Raw genomic sequence first — 26,284 nt, forward strand, 5'->3', positions numbered from 1 at the left:
GATAGCGCCCTGGAGAAACCGGGCGGAGACATCGAGCGGGCGAGGCCTCGTCGCTCCTGCTCTCGACAGGACCAGGGCAATCCTGATACAGCAAGCATCAAATTTCCACCTTGTTCGAACTGATTCGTCAATCGATACGAGGCGGGACCATCGAAACCTATAGATCGAAATTTTGCAACACCTAACGACGATCCCGCCGAGAAAGAAGTTCCTCGAAAAACTTGCCCGCGCGGAAGATATTGGAAACCAGTCTGTTGGGAGCATTAGATCCTTAATCCTAGGAATATATCAATACCGCACATCGAGTTCAATTATTAGGTCACAGATAAAGCGTATAGCTCGGGTTCTATCGCGATCTCTGCGGCGCGGCACCACGCGAAACAATTCACGATTCTCTTTCGTTAACGTCTCTCGTCTCTGTCCGTAGGAATTGGCGAACGTTCTCGCAGGACGGTAACGAGGGAGAATCGCGAAACGGTGGCTTATACTATACGAAACGTCTAGAACAAGTTCTGCAAAATAAAATCGATTGTGGCATAGCTCGGTGCTCTTCTCGAACTAATCAGGTACTCCGTCCAAACGTACTTCTAATCGTCGAAGTATACGCTTTAACTCTAACAAATGCTACGTCTACCTTTCAAGGAATGACTCACGATTATCGTCGACACACACGTCGATTGGCAAAGGACATATATTATAGTATATCTCTCAAGATAGAAACGGAGCGCGGGACGAGTCGCGTGTATGTCGCGAAATGAGCGGCAAGGCTTTCACTTAATTTAGCACTTCGAGAATCAGCGAAGACGTCTTTCTTAGAATTCTCGAACACGAACTTTCAAAAATTTGTGACGGGCAGTCGCGTTCGCTTCCGTCCCTATGGAACGGATCTCATATAACAGTCGTAGGCAAACTTTGCTGAGTTTACCGAATTCATACGAATAAACGTTCTTAGAAGATATAACGTCGTTCGTCGCACCGAAGACAGTGCTCGGTCGAGTCGTAAACAAATTCCGGCATTGGACATCGAGAAATCGGTAAATCATTTCGAAGGAGACGTGGACGGGATTCGTTTCTGACTCGACTGAGAACAGTTGGAAGCATTAATTGCGAGCAAAGAATGGTCCGGCGAGTCTTATCCAAATAAGATTACAGAAGCCCTTAAGTAAAGCAGACGTCCGCGAAGAACTTAACATTCATTTTGGGACGTTCAGAAAAAATACAGATATGTCATGTGCAAATATCAATGCACTTTCTACGCAAAATGCAGGTCAGGCACGAGCACCGAGCGCTCTTTGCTCCCGGGAGCAAAGTCTCGGGGCCAAGTGGGCGTGGTCTTGTTGCCCACGACGCGCGACGCGACGGAGCGCCAGACTGCTCATGCCTAACCAGACTCCGATCTAGGTTCTAGAGCAGTCCCGTTTATATATACAGTCGCCCGTGCGGGCAGAGACTTTAGTTTCAGTGACGGCGATCGACAACGGCCACACCTGCTCACATTCGAATGCGCATGAGACAAGAAAATGCGCGTCTGTCCATTCACGAACGACAATGAAATTTTCCCGCTGACGTCACATTGCCCTCAGATATGCCCGCGGGCATCTGAACAGGACTGTTCTAGAGTGTCTGTTTAGTTGCTATAATTATATTGTAGTTTGTTTGATCGGTCTCGAGTTCACCCACCAGTCACTAATGGAATGTACCAGCGAATTTCGAGTCCACTTGGATCGGATTAAGATACTATCGTGGATCGAGCGCTTCGGAGTAAATAGCGTTGAGGACTGCCAACCGTCTCGTCTTTATTTGATTATGTTTCGAACGAGAAATACGGTGAATTTTTTCGTGCAAGCGGAAATATTTCGTGAAATATTCGTAAACGTCGAGTCGTCGTTGCAAAAAAGTTGCATGGAACGGTTCCGGGCAGCACACCTAGCGCAATACTCTTCTCAAAGTTTCAACATCAAAGACCGACAAAGTGAGGTGTGCCACGGTAAATCACATCGAACGATCTTTAATGGAAATCCTCGTCTATCGTAAAATCCTCTGTTCCGTCTTGGACTTGGAAAAATCTCTTCGAAAGAAATACAGCGCATAGGAACACCGAACACTTAAAAAATAAGATCTTAGCGATCGCTCGCGGCGATTGTACCAACACGGGGTACAGTAAATACACAATAATCCCTTTTTCCGTTTCTTCTCGTCGTTAATAATCGCACCTCGACATAACATACATCAAACGTTCTATGAAAAACATTTACAACCTTTTCTACTGTAACATTTAAGAGTAACGTGACCAGAGTTGTCGATCATCCTCGTTAGATCGCAATTGCCATCCGTTAATCTTGATTCAGAGACCAGATGTATGGGGATTAGATCAATCGTCACATGAGAATTTAACGATCCGACATACCGATATTGTTAACCGGGTTTCGAAGAATTTAACGACTTCATCGAAAATTGAGTCGGACGGCTAACGTGGAAAATAAATAGTTAACGAGGTGTAATGCCGGCGAAGTTATTAAATAAGCCGCCGAACAGCAGTCTCAATCGGTGCAGAAATCGCCGTAAAAAATACATCGCGTGACATGTTCTATTCTCGCATATCATTTCAAGGTAAATATTAACAAAAGGGGACCACCCAGCTCCGATGACCTTCATCTTCGTATATGTTCATTCCGAACAACTTTTCCCTATACATGTACCCGTCGCTCGGTCTTAGTTTCGGAGATAATTGTAAAAAACAGTACTCTCCCCGTCCATTTTAAAAGGGCAGCAGTTCCCCTAGTTTTAGAAAATTTTTTTCCATAAATTTCCATAAATGCATGATTGCGTTGTAATCAATACAACAGTGAAGAAAATGGTACGGCAATGGGTTAAGAGAGAAGAAGTAACATTCAATTTAGTTTCTATCTTTTGTAATCGATGCAAAACGTAAAACGGTCCCTAAAACTATTTAGGGATCGTGCGCCCTAGGGATTGTGCCGAGGGCAGCTTGTGCCGGGCTGGTGCCAGTGTTGTCAGATGAGGGGAATCACGGTGAGATGATGTACCCCCTCTCTGATGACCAGAGAGGCCATCCACGGCACAGGCACCGTGGTCTACGGCCTTAGTGGGGGATGTTGGAGTGTGCTCATGGTGCTGGAATGGGATAGTGGAAGGAGAAAAGAAGGAGAGGAAATGAAGCCAGTTTCTACCTCATCTGGCGACACTGGCTGGTGCTGAGGGCAGAATACGAGCCCACGCCTAGCTTAGCTGCCATGGCCAGAATCGAGCCATCGTGTGATTTGAGCAGCTTCGAGCGACGTTCGGCCAGTATAATGCTCGTTAGGTGGCTTCCGCACGCTGGACTCGATTTTTGCTACGACAGGCCTTGTTAACTGGCTGAAACGAAGACCGAGCGACGGGTATATGTGTAGGAAAAAGTTGTTTAGAATGTTGACCTTGACATCTTTCAAGAGCTGGGTCCTCCTTTGTCAATATTTACCCATTTGGATCGATTAATTGTTGGTTAATTTCCAATTGCGTTGTCGATCGGTAACAGGGGTAAAGTAACCCAGTTAATTAGTTCATACGATTGAACATAGGGAGCAGCAACCGCGGGTTCCACATTTGGATGCGACTGACAGGTGGGGTACCGTTGGTGAATTGTTTTTTTCTAGTCGGAGGGGGACGACAAGCAGCAGGTACGAAGTTCCGTCAATCTGGTCACATTAATCAAAATCATCCAGTCAACGATCCACCAACGGTGTATTATTGGATCCTGTGTAAACATGGTTGACGTAAAGGAGGGGTTGTTCCTTGCGTACCGCGTAAAAACGGTTCGCATCGAGATTGAGTGCGTTCAACCGTGCACCGGCAGCAACCAGTATATACGCGATTCGAATCCAACCGGGACTGGTCTCGGCAGTATCAGACTGTCGTCTCCCGAAATATCTTCACCGACGAGTCCGCGTGCTTGATGTGAATGTATCTGGTGATCGTAGACGCGGCGTTGTTGTTGTTGTTGCTGCCTCCGACGCCGCCGCCGCCGCTGTGATTATTGTTGTTATTGTTGAGCACCTCGCGACTGGTCAAGCCGGACATCACACCCGATTTGGACCCATCGTTCATCGTGTCTGCGGTCAGGAATCAATCATTCGGTGGATCGTCTTTCGACTACAGTAGAGCAGATCAAGGTAGGACCGTATTTCCTATACGATTTCAACCTAAATAGACTGCGGATCTTTATCCAATTATCGCTTTCGAAAATTTGCAAATAATGCCAGGATATAAAATATGACCAGTACGATTTTAATTTATTTCAGATCTGAAAAGGCTACTGCCGCAGAAAATAAGATTTTATTTGATTCGAGATTCTCTCTCTCTCTCTCTCTCTCTCTCTCTCTTAAAATTCGTGTACAAAAATTGCAAATTGCATAAACATCCGCAGTCTAATCATAATACATTCGGTGTTGCTCGAATTCGTAAATGAATATTCAATTCTATCCACTTTCATAGAGTGTGGATATTTATGCAAATTCCTATTTCTAGAGAGTTCTCGAAACTTCGTGACAGCGTTATCTAGCGTGATCACCTTTTGGTAACAATAATTAGCTGTTGCAACGTCATGACTTTATACATGCATAAAGATTCGCAGTGCATCGATTATATATCAGGAAATGATCTAGCTATGATTTTTTGTGGATAACATCGCTGTAAATGTTGACTCGGTAGCGTTATTTCTATTCCCGCCAATCTCGATACGTTCGTAAAGTGGAATTTTAAATTTGCTTTGCGCCGTGAAAGTAACCGCGCATGCGTGCTGGAACGCGAAGCGCGCGCACAGGCCGCGCGGCAAATTGTCGCGCGTTTGAACTTGATATTACAGTAGGACCGCGAACTTTCAACTTTACTTGAATCTGCTCCACCGTATGGTTTCGTGTTGACGGGTAAACACGCGAAACACGGAAAGTACACTGCGATGCAACGTGCAGAAAACAGCAACACGTAACATCGAACGACACACACATCGAGGTTATAAATAATAGGAAGTTGTTTAAAAATAAACGTGTGTTTACAAACGGTGGTGAAAACGTAATCGATAGCGTATGGGAGAGGAGAGGGGCAACGTAATTGCAGCAGGACGTCAGGAATCAAACGTAATAACTGAACAGCTCGAATCTGCGATCGTTTATTGGGTTCCGGTTCGGAGATCTTTTGAGTCGGCTCGATCGAACGAAACTTACAAAAGTAATATTCGACTAAGTACCTATGGAAACGTGACGTTCTCGATCCCTTGGCCGATTGTATCTCGAGTGACTCTTTTTGGCAAGACTCGGAAGAATAGGCTCGTCTATGCGCTAACATTACTTGAACGGCAATGACTATACCGCGTAGACTTGAATGGACACGAAGCCCATTGTTCATTAAGGCACTATCGTTAATGTCGTCCTCTCGTTTGCTCGACGGTGTCTCGAGTTAATTAATTTAAAAAGAAAAAGAGAGAGGAAATGCAAATAAGCTACGGAACAAGCATCGAGAACTGAACGCAACGTAAAAGAAACTATCTCGTAAATAAAATTAATGTTTCTCTCTCAGGCACACATATATGTACGCATACATTCTCTCTTACCGCTAGAACGAAACTAACTTTGGCAGTCGAGTTCAAGTACCGGGCTACATGTGCATCACGCTAACATGCTACGGTAGACACAGTGAACTTGGCAAGGATACGATACACACGGGAGTGCATCTCGTTTTCGTGCGACGTCGCACCGTGCCAGAATCGTGTCGTTGCCAGAATCGCCGATCGATTTTCGAATTTTCGCGCGGTCAGCGACTCCGATTACGTCACGACTGATCGAGCGGCATCGTGCGCGCGGGTCATTTGAAAGTGCAAAGTGAACGAAAAGATAGTTTCTAGGAGAATGAAGACGAAAGGGTACGGAATCTACGAGGTATGGTGCGATCGAGACTGAGGAAAGACGCGACGTGAAGTCTAGAAACAGATAATTACACAATGTGGGGGGTCCGGTGAATCAGGAAATTAGGAAAAGTTCCTTACAAATCCGTCAGATATACTGGTAACGCTAATACATCGTACGTAGTGGTCTGTACCAGGCATGTGCACGGATTGCCCCTAGCCACGCCTACTCGGAACTCTACTATCTCTTTTTCTGACGTCACTGGCCCTTCGGGGCAATGTAACGTTGTTCCCAGGGCAAAGAGCGCTCGTTGCCCATGCCTGGTCTATAATGGACACAGTCGTATTCGAGTACCCTGTTTTGTAAACTCTACACAACACAACACGGAAACACTATGTAACAACGATATACATAATTATTCTACTGGTGACCATGGAACACAAGTACATCTCTCACAAATGTTAATTTACATTTCATTTAAAAGTCGTTTGCAATCGAATAGAGTAAAATTCTATCAAATCCGAGAGAATATATATATATATATATATGATTCTTCAAAAGATACTGAACTCGAGAGTCTGTATTTGCTCCGTGGACGATGCTTGTGTGTGGAGAGTCGGGCGATTAATTTTTCGGTGTTTTGGTTCATTTTAACAAAATAGACCCAAGTTCCGAGGTTCGGTGCCCGACTCTGTCCGGCAAGAGTATCATGCGCATGCAGGGACGACACTGCGAAGGTGAAAACGTCTCGCGACATGCACTTATAACGGAACAAAGCGAAAAAGGGTGTGTCCGAACATGTTTACGGAGGCGTGGCTCTGTAAAACCATCGGGGAAGTGACTTCTCCGCCAAATAAATTACGCGTCCTCGGTCGAACGTTGAGGATGTTCGAAGAAGGTTCGGATGACTACGGTGTGTTAAATAAATAAGGAACATAAAACGTGGTGGAAAGCGACGTTCAGGGCGTGGATGTGTCCTTTTTCACGACACTATGCAACAGCATTTCCGGCATCTGCTCTTCTTCCCGACCAGGTTGTGCTTACACCGCTCCGTCACTTTGTTCGCCTTCGTCCTCAACTTCGCGTTCCCCGCGTTATCGTCCTGACTCTGCGGGCGATTGCTCCTCGCGGGAGCGTTCGAGTCCACGATGTTGTGTTTGCTCTCGCACCCGAGAATCTCCGTTTTGTTAAATACCTCTATCTCGCTGCGCCTCGCCTCCTCGGCCTCCTCTTTTCCCTTGTCTTCAACTAATACTAGAGTTCCACTTTTAATACTGGACGTGCGGTCTTCGAACAACGTATGCTCGCCTCTCTTCTCATCAAAAGTCCTCACCTCGCGATCGGGCGGTTCCTTCTCCTCGTCGCAAGCCGCTCGACTCGTTATCAGCTCGTCCAGGTTCTGCAAGAACAGATCCTCCTCGCTTCTCTTCCTCAGTCTGTTGCTCTCATCGTCCGGCTTCTCGCACAGCTCGTCGGACTTGTCCGAGCTGATCGCCTCTCCGCTCAGACTCTTCGTTCGCCCGTCCGAGTAGGTGCTCAGTTTGTTGTCCGCGTAGCCAACGTATTTGTCGTCGTGCAGGTACACGGAGCTCTCGTTCGACTCGAAGTTGCTCGCGTTTATGATGGATATTCTGGGTATGATCAAGTCAGGCGGTAATCCTTCGACACCGTCGGGAGGAGTGGAGGTCAGGGACGCTCTGTCGACGAATCCGTCACCGAACGAGTGGTACGCCTGCTCTCCTTTGCCCTGGATCCAAGCATGAGTCAGCAAATGAGACCTCTGCCAGGACACGTCGCTGTTTGACCTGTTAGTCCTGGCTGTCCACTGGCGGTCCTCGTTGTTAGGCCAGGAGCGAAGGCAACAATCGCTGGGACTCCTCTTGATATCGTTTCCCGGGTCCTGATCCGTATCCCCGGTCTCTTGCTTCTTGTTTCGCACGATCAGCTCCAGCTTCGACTTCAGCAGAGCCGGCGACACTGCTCTGTCGACACGTCTCGACGTATTCGGTGCCTGAACGGCGTTCAACGAAGATTCCCGCTCGTTCTCCGCGTCTACATCCAGCGTTCCGATCGTGGCGATGATAATCGCGTTCGGACTCGGACTGTCCATGCTATCCGGGGTGTAGGGATCATGCTTCAAAGGTGCCGCGTGCAACAAATTCGCCGACCGGTCCGTGTAACCGATCCGACTACTACTATTGTAATCAAGCAACATGGACAACAACTCCACGTAATCGTTTGGCACTCGAAAGCAAAGCTCAGGTGCGCGCGGCAAGCTGCAGCAGTTTATCATACCTTCGTCCAAGGCGAGATCAGCCCTCAAGTAGACTGGCTGCAAAAGGGGAAGAAAACACATGGACGATCCTTATGTATTATCGTGCATCGGTTTTGCTGAACAAGTGAAGAAGGGCGGCGGGGGCATGGGCAGGGGTGGAAGAGGGACGTTCCTCGTGTGATAGTTCGGGCTCCAAGTCTCTAGCTAACGGTTTACGTGATTTCAAGGGAACTATGAGTAATGCCAACGGATATACTAGCTGAACACAGTGAAAAGTATATGGTCACGCACGGTACACGAACGTCAAATCGTTCTTTTTTGGCCCCTTTTCTTTTCGGATGGCCTTCTTTTTTTCTCTGTTGATCGAAGGGATCAGCGAATGCTTTCGGGAGCTCATGATCGTATGGAACACACATTATAGTCCGTGATTCCACATAGAATTCGTGAGATCGAGACTCGGCGAGGTCCGAGATGAATCGAAAAGTGGTACTACACTGAACCAACTACACCGAGCAAGCCCCTATGTATAATGTAGTTATATATGTAGAATAGAAACAAGAGATAGTGGAACGCTAGCAGAAATATAGGATATACGGGAAACCAAGATAAGAACAGGCAGACAGTTCATAGATAGGTACCTTAGTGCTTAAAGATTCATTCGAAACTCCAGAAAAACAGGCTGCACCATAATAATTAAAAGAATGAATCATCAGAATAAGAACTAGGAAGTGTGTAAGTATATGTACCCAGTATAATAAATAGAAAGGAAAGAGTTTCTATTTCGCTTTTTAAAATAGTAAAGAAAATATTCTCGCACCTTATGGTCACCCATGCACGTAATCGGACCTACTATCCCGTATTCCACTGCGTCCGGCGACGATATCTACGCAGACAGAAACAACAGGGAACACATAAGATCGTCTGCACGAAACATGTTCTACGAATTAGAATGTTAAACGATGGTATTTCATACATCTTGGAGCAGCATTTTCGCTGTCGTGCTCAGTAAAACTCGATCGCACCAGGCCGGAACCCGTGTTTGCATGTAATGCGAGCCCTCATTGATATCTTCCTCAAACGGGTAACTGGGCACAAATTTAATTGGAAATTCAAATAATCTTCCGTCAAAGTCTTCCAGCTCTCTGTCATATTCACGTAGCTACATAAATATATCGGTAATTTCATTATGGTCTTCCTAATTGTCGATACACCACCATAAGCAACATTACAGAACAGATATATCAATAAGAACCGACGACGAATCGCTTACCCATTCTCCACTGTTCTGCATGAACACGTTCTGATGCTTGCAATGAGAAAACTCCTTCTTTCCTAACGTTAAAATGAGATCATCGTCTTTATTGTGGAACTGCAACTTCGAAATGTTTCCCTTATTCGACAGCCTTCTTTCTTGAGTATCTTCCGTGAGTTTCTGCGAAAGTGAAACGAAATCTTAGCTTGTTTGAACAAGGTTCGCACAGTAGATAAGAGCTGTTTAATGTTTTTCAGCTTACTTTTATCACACCGGCTGTGTCTGTTCTAAAATTAAAGTCCCCGAATAAAAAGTATGGTACATTTGGATACTTGTCGTTATGAAACCTATCTAACGTATGCTCGAGCGCTCTTCTGCGCGTTTTACTGTATACGGATGGAAACTGTAAACGAATTATATATCGGACAATCAACGACTCTGTCGTGAATTTCGCTTTCTACGTGATGGAACAGCGCTCTTACCGTTTCCATAGCGATAAAGTTACTGGCATCGTGGAACAAGTGTATATTTATGAGATCAAAAACTGTTCCGCTGATGTTCCATCGTGTTCTTAGAAATCCTTTTCTGGACCATTTGCATTCCGGAAAGAACTCCTGCGGGAACTTTGCCTTCTCTTTGGTCGTGACTGCCTCTATGTTACCCGAGTGAACTTCCTTCCCACTTACCGGTACAAAAGTGCATTCTGTAAATGAAGTTCTAAATGGATGCATTTATAGGTAGTGTGCAGGGTGTCCCGCTTAACTTGAGCACTTTTAACACCTCGCTAATTAATGGTGAGAGGAAAACATGATCACTTTGTAAGAGGCACAATTAACAAGCAAATGCTCAACTTAGGTGGGACAATCCAGAATACTTTGAACAATGAGGGTGTACAGTACCTTGGAAGTCCCATAGTAAAACATCCTTTAAGGATTCGTGCACAAAGTAGAAGTTCCCAAGTGCCTGCGAAGATAATTAATGGTTAAAGAATTTATGAATACATCTTGGCAAGCGCAATCGTTCATTTACTCTCCATTTACATACCGTAAAATGTTCAGCGGAGGAGTAATCCTCATCTAAGAATACTCTGATTTTGTCGAACAGTCTTAATTCTTCTGATGACATAAGCAACCTGTAATGTCATGGAATTAAACGGTGTTCCACAGAGATCTTGAACTTTTCCTACTAGCTAGAAGACGAGCTATATTCTCATTCTTTTTTTACATTGCTCCCCCATGAATATCACTCAATAAACTCTTCTTTTGAAGCGGCTCACTCAACTGTAGAGTCACGCGTGACCATGCTATTTTTATCCCTTTCTGCCAGTTATGCGTTAAACCACATTCAATATTGTGACCAAGGAAACCTGTTTGTCTTGGTGTGCAGTTTATAAAAACTTGTACAAAGCCCTCTAATGCATAAATTCTTTAAAATAAGACGTATCTTTTGTAACGCAAAGCATTAGCTTCCACCCCATTAATTCGGTTAGGCTCTCAAATAGGTCCGTCAATGGAAACCCTTCGACTGAGTCTCTCTAATAGGATCTTCTAGAGAATCTTTTCCACGGATCCCAAAGAATACGTGTTATTAGAGGTTTAATTACCTAACAAAGTCCTCGACGTGCCTCATGCTTTTCTCATAATTTTTCCCACCCACTTCTTGGCAGTGCAGTGCAATAAACTTTGGATCCAGCCTCAGTATAGTCTGTGGAAAAGTGATCACATAGTCAATGTAAATATACGTTGTCTTTTTACGCGATGACAATGCATCTTATCTGCAATACTTACAGATAAAAACTCCTCGGTCCAAATTTTCAACATCACGCTAGGCTGCGAAAATAAAAGATAAAACTTTACTCGTATCAGTCTGATAGCTAGTTACCGACGTATCGACGGCCGATAAGGAAGTTTCGCGATTTCTATACCGATCGAGGAAAATCGGGGTTGATAAAGATATAGCCGGTAAATATCGGATAATTAAAAATGCTCTTGCCGCTCCTAGTATCAATTAACAAGTTGCTAAAAACTAAAACATAGTTTTTATGTAACTAATATTCACCTAATTTATTCAACTAAGTAATCACTTACAAAATCGGCGAAATCGAACAAATTACGAAATGAATCACTTGTTGGACACCGGAAGGAAATCGTTTTATAAGAAATCATTGTTGGATCGTTGGTAATAGAAGTCAAAGGTGATACTATTATTTATCTATAGTGAGAGCTTTCTTGTCCCACCTAGTAATTTTCGTATCCCGTGCAGATTTACGCGGGCCGGGGATCTGGATGAACTCGGCGTTGCCTTCGCACGCGTAGCATCGCGACAATGAGGAAAAGAAAAGGCAGAAGTTGACTGAAGAAGGAAGGAAGGAAGGAAAGAGGAGACTCGAGGTGTAAGTATGGTTCTCGGGAATAGCATTACGATGTAACTCTCCTAATTTTTCATCATGCTTGACAGATTCCTTCGGACGCGTTCGTTAGCGAAGACGACCACCCCTTTAGATAAGATGAAAGTTTCGCGGAATAACTCCCCCAATGGATCACGGTAAAATAAAGTAACATTGCAGAAGTATCAAGGCATCGTATAAATTCCCAGTTCACGGGAAGATGGGAGAATATGAATTTTAAAAATTGTTCGAGATGTACAAGTGCTGACGGAAAATCTGGAGTAAAACATCAATCAAGAAATAAATTTTCTCCGTGAACCCTGTGATCGACAAGAATCAGAAATATCTAGTATTTCGATTTTTCGGTAGTTCTACCATCGAAATAGATGGATTGATGCGAGGCGAAAACTTAAAGACAGCTTTTGCATCGTAGGTACGAAACTCGCGCCAACCGCGAGCGTAAAAAGGAAGGTGCAAAGAAGGGGGAGAAAGGAAGAGAGAAAGAAGAAGTAGGTCGTGTCACGTAGGAACGTGTAAATCGTGAGGCGCGATCGATCGCTCAGGGTCGTGTGCGGTCGGCTCGGAAGAAAAACATCGGAAAAATCGCGTATATTTCTGTACGTACCTCCTCGAAAACGCTGCCCACGTTTGCGGTGACCAGTAGTACCGGAACACTGTCACCCGCCATGCTCTTGGATCCCGCGGGTCTCGAACAGAAGAAGAAACGAAAGAAAGAAAAGAAAAAGAAAATGGAAAGAGAGGAAGGTTCCGAGGAGGCTAAGAGAAGAGACGTTTGAACGCGTCCCACGACGACGTAGAAGAGGGACAGGGCGACGCGCGAGGCCTGTCACGAGCACACTGTCCACTGGCAACTGTGTCGAGAGTGGCAGCCAGCTAGCGAGCTAGCGAGCAAAGCAAAGCAAAGTTAGCGAACGAACGAACGAACGAACGAACGAGCGAGCGAACACCGTCACTCGGGGAATTAGGTTCCCGTGGGCGCACTGGCAGCACTCGGCACTCGGCACTCTCGGCACTCCGTTGTACAGGTTCCCAATAGAGGTTTCCCGGATTGGTTCCCGAGAAACAGGCGAAGTCTCACCCCTGGCCGAAGGAAGGTCCACGCGTCCTTAGGGAGCGATCAATCCCTGTGGCGAGCTGCGGCCACGGTTCCGCGGCGTGCACCGGTCGCATCAAACCTCGCACTGTGAATACGACACATTATTAATCGAATAACGCGAGGCTCGTTCGCGCGCACCAGAGAGAAAAGTTGTGCGGTGCGGTAAATATATCCCTCTATCGGGCAGAGCGAAACCACGCCTACCGCAGACGTCAATAGGCAGTGCCGTGCGCCGCGTCCGAGAGAGGAGATCCCGGGGCCCCGACCTCCACGCACACCTCCGCCCAAACGAATCCGGCCACCACACCGGGTTCTCCTCGAGCTTGCAATCTACCCGACAAGCTTCTCGACTATCCCACAATTTTTCGATTCGTCGTACTCCTACGATATACACGAGAAATAACAAATTTTTTAGACACTTACGTACGACATGCGACGGTGTAACAAACCACTTATGGCACCGTAAAGTCGCTGTAATAATACTCGTTCACAAATATTCGTTCACTACTGTTTTCGAAAAGACAGAGTCCGAACAACAAGTTGCTGGGAAAATAGTATGTAGCTAACGGAATCCCTGTCAACAAATACAATCGACCCTCTTAAACGATTCGAATGAACCGCCACGATACAAGCGCCGAAACAGCCTTTCGAGTCCAGCCGAATAATTGTAACGCGATTGTCGATTCGATTACGTTCCAGCTAGCTCGATCATTTTTAATAATATTACAGAGCAGCTCGTAATCGAATCGACTTTTAACAACGCTCTGCAGAACGTGTAATCCGATTACATTTTGGCCAACGCTGGTCTTTTCTTGGAAACCTCGGGAAACCAGTATTATGTACCAGGGATTTACTGTTCGCGGGCTGGACTCTTTATTTCTGATCGTTCCTGAAACGTGTAATCACCGGAGTACTTCTCGAAGCATGCTGAGGAAAATGTTGAAGCATAACAAGTCCTATATCGACATCGCATACTTTGAAAGCGAACCCGGTGTATTCCAGGAATGCTTCCCGCGGTACTATAATTATATGTAGTTTAATAGTATGCGATCAACAAAGTCAGCGTCGAGTAAAAAGAGATCGTGAATACCAAGCACGGACGAAATTGCGAAAATGTGGGCCGTGAGGTGTTGAAGGATAAACGAGATGGTCGCGCAGTGGGCTAGAATTACAGAATACTGACAAAAATTCATGTCTCTGACAATTATACATTAAACCTACCGTCCACCGATCACAAATGACCGAGTTTATACATTCTATTTAACGAGTCTTCTCGAGGGTTTTGATTAAACACATTTCTTAATTCAAGTACACATTACGATAAGAATCGCGAAAATTTTTAATACCTCCGACTTTCTCATTCATACAAGGCAACCGCGTGCCAGATGCTTTCAGTGCTCGGTAGGTTTAGTGTTAATTATAAATAGAACGGTTTTAGGGGCTTTCGGGGCCGTAGAATCGAATCCTGGTATGCTAGAATGGCAAATTAATTCCACCTATTTTACAGAACCGGCCCGCTGCGCATCGACTCGGTTGAATAGGATTTCGCGTTCCCCGCGGGCCCGTTGCTTCGCGAACCATGCAGCCCAGTTATCGGATATTACTAAAGGCGTCACGATAATGAACAGGACGGAAGTGTTGCGCAGATAAGGGCACGTGCGCGGCTGCGACACGATGCTGCACGCAATACGCGTCGTACAGAAACCTGTAACTCGATAGTTGAAGATGCCCGAATAAAATTGTCACGGTAACGTCTCCAGTTATCTACAGTTATAATATTCTCGGATATGTGAAAAACGGAGGGAATTAGGTTCGTCGTCCTCTCGACTGGTACGCTCCTGGGAAACGTTGTCGGAAACGATGTTCCAGCTGCGCATGAGAAGGGCGAAACGCACGCGCTCTTCTGCTCCGTTCACCATTACATACACCTTGCATTTGTTTTTTCGGCAAGCTTGAATCTGGTTCGGCGGTTGAGCACGACGACGACGCCGACGGTGTGCGATCGTCGTCGCGACGTCGTAGACGTTCATGATAAACAGAGTCTCTCGGGAAGCGGGTCCCTTTCGCTGGGTTCTTTCGTGATCGACCGTCTTCCGATCTAGCCGAAGACATCGGGAGTGCACGAACCGGTGCGGCTGACAAGAGTTTATTCGACGTGCACTCGCGTGCATCGCGCGTCGTCTGCTCCGTCGTCTGCTCGCCGCAACCCGGGACCGGTTTGACTCTCTCGTAAACCGATATCGTGAGCTTGTCGGTTTCGCTCGCGGGTGTCGCAGTCGACACGCGATAGACACCATAAAGCATCGTGCTCAGGCGAAACGCCTTGAGAACAGCGCTCCCTGTTTTCCTTTGCTCCGGTATCCGCGCGTTATCGAATCGATAAGCGTCACCATCACCGGCGATCCAGATCCGCGACACCCTCGATCGGGAAAAGCAAATCCGTGTTTCTCTAACTCCGGATAGCTATCGCCCTAGATACGCTGTCCCCTTATCTCGGGAGTCTTGCGATCGAATCGAATTCGTTGAATCACGTTTGACGTCCTACAGCAACCTGGTAAATCCGTCCGGCCGGGATCGATGACCAGGATTCGCGGTTGCGCGCGATCCTGCTGGGAAAACGCGCACGAAAACGCTCCGATCGGCTGGTAACAGTCGCAAACGTTGTTTATTGACACGCGGCAACCATGCTCCCGATCATGATGCTGTCTCTGTCGGCGGCGATGGTCCTCGCCGCCGCCGCCGAGGACATCCTGACCACCGAGGTGTTCGTGATCCCCATCAGACCGGAGACGTTCGAGTGGAACAGCGGCGACGGTAAGACGAGAAAACGAAGACCACGCCGGACAGGAACAATGACCGTATTGCATCGCGTGGGCGTCGCGTGCAACGGAAATAATCCGAGAACGGGGTGAGACCTACGCGCGACGCCACACTCTCGGACGTTTCTATAAAATAGCTGGAATTCATTCGGAAATCTGCATATCATCGAATAGGTTTAAACGAGGTCTTTTCGTAAGCTACTGATTCGGATAGATCGAGAAGGACACAGACCGTAAGTCAGTCTCATAATTTATGGGACGTTGCGCGAAATCAAAGATATCTTGCTCTGTATCTGGCAGTGAAAAAGAAAGAAGAAGAATGCGAGGATTAAAAAGACTGCAAACGAACCGGCTGAAAATCGTTTCGCAATAGAAATATGTGCTTGACGATGTAGAACAAGGGGCGTCCTTATGAATAATTTATAGTAATGTTATGAATGAAATGAATGGTATTCCGAAGAAATTTGCCGCGTCGAAATCGAGCAGCGTGGGCTCGCGTCACGAATAGCAATCGCCGGGACTGTCGAACATTGTGTCGGCCTCTCACAGCTGACGGTGTCACGTGTAGCGATGCTTTCTAGCGCGGCGTCATTCGAGAATCGTAAACGACGCGCCTCTTCTCGTTTTTCTCTTTCTGTTTGTCCCTCTTCGTCGCACGATACGATTTCCTCAAACCGTTCATGAATCGTCGTAGTTCGTTTCTTTCTCGGAATGACATGCGAAATCTTTCCGGCTAAGCTGAGCGATACGCGGAATTCGATTAATCAGAATTTATCGGGAGGACTTGGTCCTCTGATGGATGCGTCTCGATGATTAATTCTGAGAGTACGTGTCTCTGTTGGTTTCTGTTTTTAGGACGTGCCGATCAATTCTCCTATCAACCCTCTTTGTTGAACGCGCCTGATCTCCCACCATGGATTCACTACACGTACAGCAAGAGGGACCATCACGGATTTTTGTATGGCGTTGCGCCCAAGGACCAGAAGTACTTCCAGGTTCGATCATTCAGTCCCATAAGTGTGCAGAATCATTTTAAGGTGGTGGACTCGTTTCCAGGATTGGGGTTTTCATATATAACATACATCAAACGTTCTATGAAAACGTCGATTATTCCATAATTTTTAAAGCCAATAAATTTTTAACAAATCCTTCAACAGTAATATCAATTTCAATTGTGAACCATCTGAGCATTTCGTTTCCGATTATAGTGTAAAAGAAAATTTCTAAGCTTCCTTCTGGTACAGTAAAACTAACGAAAATCCTATTATTCGGATCCCGATCGATAAACCGTTAATTAATCATTTTTTTCCACCGATAGCTAAAGCGCTAGCCCGTAGTAGACGTACTCTATCAATGTATATGTCTATCTTGAACAATATCAGAAAACTGTTTTAATTTTGTGTCGACTAGATGAAGAGTAGACAATTGAAGAAGCATGATTTCAGCTGGGGATCGTGGGCCTGAACAAGCACACGTACGAGACCAGGTACAGAGTGCTGGACATGAACGTGCTGCAGAAAGAGAACCTGACCAAGTACGAGGTCCATCTGAAAATCGATAATTTGAACGTGGAGGATATGTTCGACCGTAACAGAACCGTGGAGCTCCTCGATATATTTAGGTATGTAAGTATGCCGATAAAAAAGAAACGATATAGGTGTGCAACCTTGGTAGATACGAGCCGGACGGCTAACCCCTCATATTTATAGGAAAAAGCTGTGGAAAGAAGCCACCGATCTGTATGTGACTTTCCTCGCCTCCGCGATCGAGTTGGGCGCTCGTCTACCCTTAAAACCCAGCGAAGGTGAAGGGTGAGTCTTCATGATTCTACGAACTTCATCGTGTAGAGGTTTCTTCGAGTTTGTTGCTGGTCAAATACGAAAAAAGTATGTAAAAGGAGGAGTTTGCTTTCCCAAGAGTAGCAAGTTCAGACGATAGAATAAAGAAAGTCGTTATCACGGTTCCGTTAGCGTGGTTGCGGCAATCGAACGGTGCAATGAGTTACACTCAGTGTTTTCATCGCTATACCGACATACTGACGCATTAGCCGATCGATCAACAGAAAAACAACACGAGTGACGCGCGTCCCACGCATCCATCGGCTTCTTTTTTTCGAATCGAAGCTTCCCGTGCTGGATTATTGTGAAACGTTCGATCCGAGAGATCTCTCGATCTGCATTGAGGAACGCGCGTGGACTTGAAAAATTTTTATTCCGAGTATAAAGGTTCTTTCGTAGCTGCTTTAATGAGAGGCTTCCTGTAACTGAACTGTTACGTTTATCTGTTCTATGAAACTAACGGACAGTTTCAGGCCTTGTTCGAACGTTGTTCGTGTTTCCAGTTTTATCAAGTGGTTAGAATGTTCGATTGTGGATCCGCGAGATACTCACCAACGCGATAGCGATCGGAATCGTCGGAAGCGTGACTGTCCGTCTCGGTCTCGGTTTCCCGCCAAGTCGTGGAGTCGTTCGATCCACTTATCAGCTGCACTCGTCACGAATGAGTAACGGTGTCAGCAGTCGTCACGGTACCAAGCAGCGGACACCTTCATTTCCGACGAAATGACTCGTCAACGTGCGACCATCATCGGTTCGTCATTCTGAACAGTAGGCGTCTCGAGACCGTTGCTCGTGAGATCTCGAGCATTGTCACGCGTCGAGCACACGACGCGAGTGGCGATCGCTTAACGAGAATTGTTCTTCGAATTATTTCCAGTTAAATCGAATCGTTAGCGCGTTCACTGCCGACTCAACGGTCGCTGGAGTTTCTCGGGAAAACTGTTCAATCTGGTACTCCGCGCCGTTGCACAGTGGGCTGCTGGAATCCCGTTTTTCGTCGCCAAAAGTCAATTTCTCAAGTTTCGTATATTGAACAAATTTTTCTTGCTATAAAGCGACAACCCTTTAAGGGGGTGGACTCGAAACAAAAGCAAAATCTACGGGAAATGATGTATAGGTTGTCAAGAAAAAAATCTATCCGTACATGGTATTGGATAAACCACAATTTTCTTGTAATTCTGCAAGTTCAACACAGATTTTCAAAGTTAAAAAATATTCTGCAATATCTCAGCTTTAGTTTAATAAAAAAAATCATCGCTCTATCTCATCTCTATCGAAAGTTCTATGATCTTGACACAAACTTCATCGGTTTACCCCACTGTGCGGCGTTTCGCGGGTCTATAGAAAATTAGTTGCTCCACCAGCACAAGGATAACTGTACAAGTGTGGACAACACGGGGCGGTGAACGTGTTAAATCGCAAGAACAACTGTATGTCGTTGGGACGAGTGGAAAATACGAGCTGGTGTTTCGTCGATCGGTATCGCGACGATAGTCGAGACTCGCGAAACAGTTAGCGTCGCAAGGAGAACGCGGCGAAACGACGCAGATTAGTCGCGCGCGTAGCCCAATGTTGTATAAGCTACACACATAAGTAAGTTGCTAACGTAAGTGCGACATTGTCAGAGGGCTCTCGTACGAGTCGGCCGACTGAATGGCTTCCGGCTGGCTCGCTAGCACGCTCGCACGCACGCACGCAAGCACGCTCGCGTATCTCGTATATGCTCTTCGAAGACGTCACCGCTTCCCGCATTACGCGTCGATGCACCGTCGGTGAAAGTTTGTCATTGACATCGTTAACTGTGAATACGACGAGGAAACGATCGTTTCGGCGCGCGCGACCGGACCGATACTGATACTGTTTCCGAGAACCAGACCGTCGCGTCGCCGCGAGGCTAAAGCGATACATAACTCCGATCCACGGTTACCGAACCGATATAGTCGATCGACCGATAAAATCGTTTTATCTAGCCGCTGTATCGAACCGCAAACAATACTGGAAACCGAGCGTTACCCGGTTTCTATTTTACACAACGACTCTACTGTGGAAGCATTCACGATGCGTCTGATAAGATAAATGCCGCTTAAAACACAAGCATCGATCTAGCTCAGATCTAGAAAGAACAGTTGGATCATTGACGGTCCAGAGCGTACGGAAAGATCGGTATGAAAACGAAGTACAGAACGAATACGAAACGCTCCAGATGCTGCAGCTTCTGCTCGTTTCGCCAAACCGAAACAACGCCCGTTATTGTCCCCCGATATCGCGAAGACTTTATGTGTACATGTATTTAGCGACGACTTTGAAGTTTTTTTATTTATTTGAAGGCATTCTGTAATTTATTTTGCATTACTTGCGATAAACGAGATTGATCATCAACCTATTTTAAAAGAAATTAACTAAAAGACATATTAACGAATTTTTAATCCGAAGTTTTCGTCCTATTTACCGGGCACAAGAAATTTGTGGTAACAGATTAATTGATTAATTTCTTTTTATGCCGTAGCACAATAAAGTCATTATTGTTGGAAAGAAAAATTGCGTTGTCTCGGGAAATAAGATTTTTAAATTAATGCTTTCTGTATCTTAAACAAACATTATTGTAATACTTTTGATTGAAGGGGAAACATCAATTTTATTTTTCAAAGTAAAATAATACTAGGTACTTCATGTTATTTTTATGAATTTCTAAACCGTTTGTTTTGTGTCCGATAACTGGTACCTTTACCCTATGCAGTTTGTCTAACGAGACGTGCCAGTGATGCACTAGCGTGCATCCTTCGCTAACTGTCTGCGAAGGGTAACTTTTACTCTGTCGCACTCGAGTAGCTATGTTTATCCGTTCACTGGTTCATCTCGTTAAACAGACTATAGTCTGGCTTCACCGAAACAGCGATCCTCTAACCAGGGCTAACATCCTCTCCCAGAATCGACGATCGTTATCTAAACTACGCATCGGTGTTTCGCACGTGCAACTTTCGACGGCGACGGGTGACGCAAACGAGCGCGGATTCCCACGATGATTCTACCGAGCAATTATCGAGGTACCCGAGGAATCTGCAGCTCCGATGAGTCTGTGTTCTCTTGGCGCACCTTATGTTGATCTATCAACATAATTACGAAGTGAATCAATAGAACGGCCAGTTACCGGTAAGAAGAGATCCTTCCCGATCGTGTTTTATAGTTGTTCGGATGTTGCGCGTACGTTGAACGGATGGTATTAACCGCGGAAAGCGGAAAACGGAAAACACGCCACGCCGGGATTGTCCCTAACTTTCGACCGAGATAACGGGAAGCAAAACCACGCAAGCAGGAAAGCCGTGACGCACTTCGAAAGCCGAATCGTACGTGACGCGATCCACGTAGACGACTCTCGTAGGTGTTTCCCCCAAAAACACCTGCGAAATCGTCAAAAGCAAACCGCCCTCGAAGCGTCTTATCGCTCCCCGCGAGCGTGTTATCTTCGAGCTTAAGTCACTTTGCGATGTCAGTGCCCTATAAATGGTTCTCTCCTTCCTAGCGTCGCGTCGCTCCGTTTGATTATGATGATCTTCCAGCAATTCCAACAGAAACGTGCCCTAAAACGTATCCTCTCGAACTGTAAGTGTTCTCCTCTTTTTTGTTAGGGTCGTGGTGAGGCTAGGAAGTTCGATGCCCTTCTCGCAAGAGCTGAACGAACTGCAAGAGGAAGTGAAGCCCCTTTGGAAGCTGCCTTCTTGTCCCCGGGACTTTAAACGCACCAGCGTCGAAAGATTGTTCAGGGAGTCGCGATTCGCTCTGGATTGGTGTTCCTTTAGACTGGTACGTACTTACTAGATCCCTACTTCACGTGGATGTAAATACACGTGCACACGTGTAGCAAACGAATCCGGATATCTCAATCCGTGTAATGATTAATACCCGTGCATTTCTATTTCACGGGTGAAACGTATTCACGGATTTTTAATTTCTTACTACACCTCCAGTGCGTACTCTTCTTTCCTTAGCTATATGGAAATATGGTACCCTGACGTAGTTCTCTTTCCGTCAGGTGGAGCAAGAGCAGCAAAGCCTGCAGCACGAGAGCGCCAGGCGAGGACCTAGCATGAACATAATCGGAGCAGACGTGTTCGAACACTCCGAATGGCGATGGGCTAGGTCAACGAAGGCCAGTATACCAACTAGGAGCTATTTCAAAGAGATCGCCACTACAATCTTCGTGCCCACCGTGCTGCTTCTCGTGTTGGCCGCGTTGCTTAGCACGGTACTGTGTCTGAACCACGAGAAAATGTAAGTGGCCGATCTGGGATCCCGTACCCGGAATTTCTTCTTTACGCAATTCGCTCCCTTTCGTCGACGCCCGTGTAAATTGCGCTTATTCAAATGAAAGAGGAGACCAATCGTGAAAGACGATAGGCTGCAGGATGGGTCGCAACGTGAAATATTTGTCATTCTATCACGGACCACGTGCGCTCGGGGAGTGAATTCCGAGTGTGATTTCTAACTGCGTGTAGGAACAAGCACGAGTGGTAGGGGCGCTAAGAACCAGATAGAGGGGGGCTGGGTACTACGACGACTGGTTTCATTCATAAACGACCACGATATCTGGTCAAGCGGTGACGCGGCGGCGGCGCCGGCATGTATGTATGCACGATTGCAGAATACATACGGTCGCGAGCCGCGTTCCACGATAAACGTAATCGTTGCGCCGCGTCGCGTCGTAATTGCCTGGCACGGGCACGGATCGATCAAGAACCGGCTTCAGAACCTGTAATTTGCCGCGCGATCGATCACCTTCGCCGAGATCATGCTCGTCGAGGTGCGCAGCTTTTCTGAAAAAAATAAAAATGTTTAAAACATCCGCGTGGCACCGTCCCCTGTTTCGCGGAGCGAGCGTACAAGGATGTTCGCGCGCGGCTGCTATACTAAATACGATTTACGCAAGCGAGCGTAATGATGTTTAGAAGCAGCAATAAATAAGCGATCTTTCGTCGGACGTGCACGTATACGTCCATCGCGGGTATTAATAGATGAGAGGTTCGGCATTTCGCGACCCGTGCGCTTCGACGTTGCTTACGCGCGCAGTGTACTTATCGGCGAAGCGTACCGCTCATGTGTACGTACGCATGACACGCGACACGGGATCATTCAATATGACGCGAATAGTATGTAGAACCGACGAGCCAGAACGTTCGCGTCTGTCGTCGCGTAATTAGCTTTGCTTGATACGCGACTGATTCGAATTTTTATTCAAGCCCTTGCGCTATGATTTCAATTGATTGAATACATGTAAGTCTAATATGTAACGTGAAAATTGTATCATATTATGGTAGGTCATTTTTAGTGGCACCAGAAAACGGTTAGTCGATTCCGTTCGAGATGTTCGCCGCGAGTCAGACGTTACGAGGCGAAGGGTTAACAAACAACGACGCGCCAAAGAGTTGCGTAGGCGTCGAAAAATGTGCGAGAGGTCTGCACCAGTGTCACGCGACGCAGCGGATCAATTGAGCCTCGTCGCGATGGTTGAAGAGCAGATCGGAGTGCTCGTCGTCGGCTTAATCCCTGTTAATTACTCGCGCCGCGCTAACAGAGCCTAATAACGCCTCTGTATCGGTCTGGCAGACAGAAGCTGGCGCTCCGAACACACTGACATTGTCTATTTATAAGCAGACGAGCCTGACGATAGCGTCACCGATTATTCGCGCCTGTTGTCGCAATTGGTTTCGACCTTTTACCAGCTCCGCTTCGAATTTAAGGAATAGCGAGGCGTGGCCGTGACATTCGATGGAGCCGAACACGCGTTCACAGCGGCGCTCGTTAGACGCATAGAAAAGCTTAGGGGAACACGTTGAAGGCCATGGGAATGATAAACTTCCGGTATTGTCCTTCGTAGCGTTAATCGACCGTGTATCCGTGCACGCCTCGATTCGTGCGCGAGTTTCATTTACAATTACCCGCATAGAAGAGGCGGAACGGATTGGAGAATAGTTTGTCAGTGACAGTGCTTCTATTTAAACCCTTGTGTAGGCAACCGGATACACGTTTGCGACATTCCGCTAAAAATTGTCCGTATTCTCGTCAAGGTATTGCGAAATTATTCTGCATTTTTTATTCTCTTTGTACTATTAAGTTGATCCGCGTTGTTCTTGTGAACCTTTTTATAGAAATTTCCGTATGGTGAAGCTTATTACTTGGTCGTACGTCTGGTTGCCTACTCGCAAGGGGTAGTCTACAGCAGGGTAAGAAGTCAAATTTCATTGTTCGATGCGCTGTCTACTCGTAACTGTTTGAATCAGAGTCTTTACATAACAGTTATCTTCGGAAACGTTTCAAGCCTTGTCCGATACAAAGTTACCTTGCCATTCAAGGGTGCCGCGGCTTATGATCTACACGCACGCGATCAAGGTAATTGACATCGGGCCGCGAATAATGCGGGTTACGCGAAATAAAAAAGCCAGCGGGAATAGGACGTCACCAGATTATGACTCACGGGAGAAAAAACGCGAATGATAACGCGCGAGCGGAATCCATTTGAATGATCTATCACGGCCAGATCTAGTGATCTAGTCCCGCCCTGTTCGATTCTCTATACAAGAACAACAATGCGTTTTGCAATTCCATAGGGACGACCCCGAGTCCGAGGATTACTTCGACGAGTTGTTTAACATTTTCCTCGGTGAAACACAGGGAGCAACCAGGTACACGCGACACAAACCCATTAACTCGTGTATACTAATTACTTTGACGATCCCTCTCTAACGAACACGATTAATCATCCGCGTACGTAAGAATTTTAACGAGCGCGATTTAAAGAGACGATTCGCGCGCTCCGGTTGTTGCGGTTTCCAACTGTTTCCCTGAACCGAGTTTCTTGCCTGAACAGGAAAAACATGCGCGGACCGCGAGCCTGGTATTGAATTAACAATAATTGGACAGCGGATTTTATGCATTTATAACAACATCGGATAAGTGAAATTTGTAATAATACAGCGAAAGAACTTTCTATCGGGTTTCTATTTCGTGCAATCGATGCAAAACAAAAAATGGCATTGTTAGCACTGCTTTGAACTGTATGTCATAAATGCATAAGATCCGCAGATTAAAGATGAACAATCACCGCCAAACTTGGTCCGCCTAACTTTTGCCACACGCTTCAGCTAATGAGTCTTTAGATTAGCCAGGACTAATTAGCTGAAGTGTGTACACTGATTAGGGATTAATATCAGCGGTTAGAAAAATCTTTCTTCCTGTTTCCTTCGTAGCGGAGAGGAGAGGGAGAGCAGATCAGAAGGAATTGGCAGCAACAATATACAAATGGTCCAATACGCTGCTACTGAAAGGGGTACCTTAAAGTCTCTCGCAGCCCAGCCGCCCAGTCCCAATGATTCTTTAATGAGAAGTCCTAGGTAGGCACATTAACGCGCTCTGTGATTCGTCTTGACTTTGGCGATGACAGGATCTTAAACAAATCATAAATTCCTATTCCAGGATCTCCGACGAACGGTGTAACCCGTACATTCGGCCAAACCCGCCACCCTATACAGGTCCAGGCAATTTGTAAGTTCGGTGTCGTATGGATCTTTTCTGTTAGCTTATTTATCAGTTTGTGTTGATGCGGTTCGTTTGTTCTTCAGGACCGGACTTCGAGCAGATTTCTGACTACACGAGGAGCCAGCCAAGACGTGGTTCTGTTGAGCGAAAAATTAGCTCCGCTGTTTATCCGCTACGAATCGCAAAACCGTCGCAACTGGCTCCGGCATCGTTTGTTAACTCTTCAGGATTACTCATCTTTGGTAATTAATTCGTTCTGGCCAGGACTTGAAAACTGTTATCATTAGGCTGCGGACTGTATATGCATTTTTGACAAGAATGGGTCATCCGCAGTCTAGTTGTCGTATCGATCTCTGTTCCCGAAACGATTATGAAGAACATTCGTTGTGACCTTATGTATTTATAACAAAACCGAGATGATGCAATTTAGAACAGTAGAAACATTCGAGGAATTTAAGAATGTCAATATATATTGTCTTCGACTTATTAAGGTTGTTCGAGAAGAAGAGAATAGTCTATATGCGTTAATGTTCCTTGCAATTGATGTAGACATTTTTTATTCTACGTAAAGATCCGCAATCTAGTAATAATCAACCGAAATCTCCAACTATTATCTATTTCGTAACAGTTCTTCCGGACAGATAGGCTCTTTGTAACTCTTTTAATGAGAATCTTTTTATATAACAGTTATGTTTGGAACCGTTCCATACCCCGGTTCTAACAATCGTAAAAAAAACACGACGCTTAACATTACGTAGTCCTGCAAATAGACCTTTTTATACTATACGTCCGGCGCCGGATTATCGGCGCAGCGAATTAGCATTTAAATGCAACTTATTCACAACGAATCCGCGTGTGCATGTTGTTCAGTGGTTTCTCGGTGATATCCGAGAATATTAGCGTGATGTTTTTGTTTTTTCATTTCAGAAGTTAGTACTTAATTGCAGCATACTAATATAGGTACAAACGAATCGCAGAAATTACAAATGTACGTTAATTATACGTAATGATACAGTAATGACTAATGACGTATGCGCAATAATAAGCGGTAAACGATGCCTATGTATCTGCGAATTACATAATTGTATACAATTACCGAACGATTCCCTGAATTTGAATAAATGAAAACAAATTGGAAATTATGTTTTCACTTTGCGTCGTGTCGCT

General features: G+C 45.8%; 2 protein-coding genes across 3 annotated transcripts; one reads left to right on the forward strand and one right to left on the reverse strand.

Moving 5' to 3' along the window:
- The first annotated feature begins 4,030 nt into the window (after positions 1-4,030).
- Scgalpha (sarcoglycan alpha) lies at positions 4,031-26,256 on the forward strand. 2 transcript variants are annotated; one of them, XM_076439336.1, is made up of 11 exons: positions 4,031-4,172; positions 11,690-11,819; positions 11,885-11,971; positions 16,605-16,744; positions 17,195-17,370; positions 17,459-17,560; positions 21,214-21,388; positions 21,618-21,856; positions 24,829-24,972; positions 25,055-25,123; positions 25,201-26,256. In XM_076439336.1, the coding sequence occupies exons 3-11, from the start codon at positions 11,962-11,964 to the stop codon at positions 25,223-25,225; spliced, it is 1,080 nt and encodes a 359-aa protein (XP_076295451.1). In that variant the 5' UTR covers positions 4,031-4,172; positions 11,690-11,819; positions 11,885-11,961; the 3' UTR covers positions 25,226-26,256. The 2 variants fall into 2 exon arrangements, with proteins under 2 accessions (XP_076295451.1, XP_076295450.1); XM_076439335.1 differs by lacking the exons at positions 4,031-4,172; positions 11,690-11,819; positions 11,885-11,971 and adding an exon at positions 13,469-15,744.
- Positions 4,594-13,117, reverse strand: 5ptasei (inositol polyphosphate-5-phosphatase A). Its single transcript, XM_076439321.1, has 11 exons — positions 12,439-13,117; positions 11,215-11,256; positions 11,031-11,131; positions 10,472-10,559; positions 10,327-10,390; positions 9,910-10,130; positions 9,690-9,830; positions 9,446-9,607; positions 9,149-9,334; positions 8,993-9,058; positions 4,594-8,232 (listed from the first exon to the last, which is right to left on the reverse strand). The coding sequence occupies exons 1-11, from the start codon at positions 12,499-12,501 to the stop codon at positions 6,883-6,885; spliced, it is 2,484 nt and encodes an 827-aa protein (XP_076295436.1). The 5' UTR covers positions 12,502-13,117; the 3' UTR covers positions 4,594-6,882.
- Positions 26,257-26,284: the final 28 nt, after the last annotated feature.

Source organism: Lasioglossum baleicum, chromosome 15, assembly GCF_051020765.1.
Source record: "Lasioglossum baleicum chromosome 15, iyLasBale1, whole genome shotgun sequence".
Taxonomy (NCBI): Eukaryota; Metazoa; Arthropoda; class Insecta; order Hymenoptera; family Halictidae; genus Lasioglossum; species Lasioglossum baleicum.

Excerpts from the sequence above, each read along its gene's own strand:
- Scgalpha (XM_076439335.1), top strand. The coding sequence starts at position 15,615 with ATGCTCCCGATCATGATGCTGTCTCTGTCGGCGGCGATGGTCCTCGCC. Across the intron at positions 15,745-16,604 it reads CGAGTGGAACAGCGGCGACG|GACGTGCCGATCAATTCTCC; the intron begins GTAAGACGAGAA and ends TTCTGTTTTTAG. Across the intron at positions 21,857-24,828 it reads TGTCTGAACCACGAGAAAAT|CGGAGAGGAGAGGGAGAGCA; the intron begins GTAAGTGGCCGA and ends TTTCCTTCGTAG.
- 5ptasei (XM_076439321.1), bottom strand. The coding sequence starts at position 12,501 with ATGGCGGGTGACAGTGTTCCGGTACTACTGGTCACCGCAAACGTGGGC. Across the intron at positions 10,560-11,030 it reads CACGTCGAGGACTTTGTTAG|GTTGCTTATGTCATCAGAAG; the intron begins GTAATTAAACCT and ends ATGACATTACAG. Across the intron at positions 10,131-10,326 it reads TTTACTATGGGACTTCCAAG|AATGCACTTTTGTACCGGTA; the intron begins GTACTGTACACC and ends CTTCATTTACAG.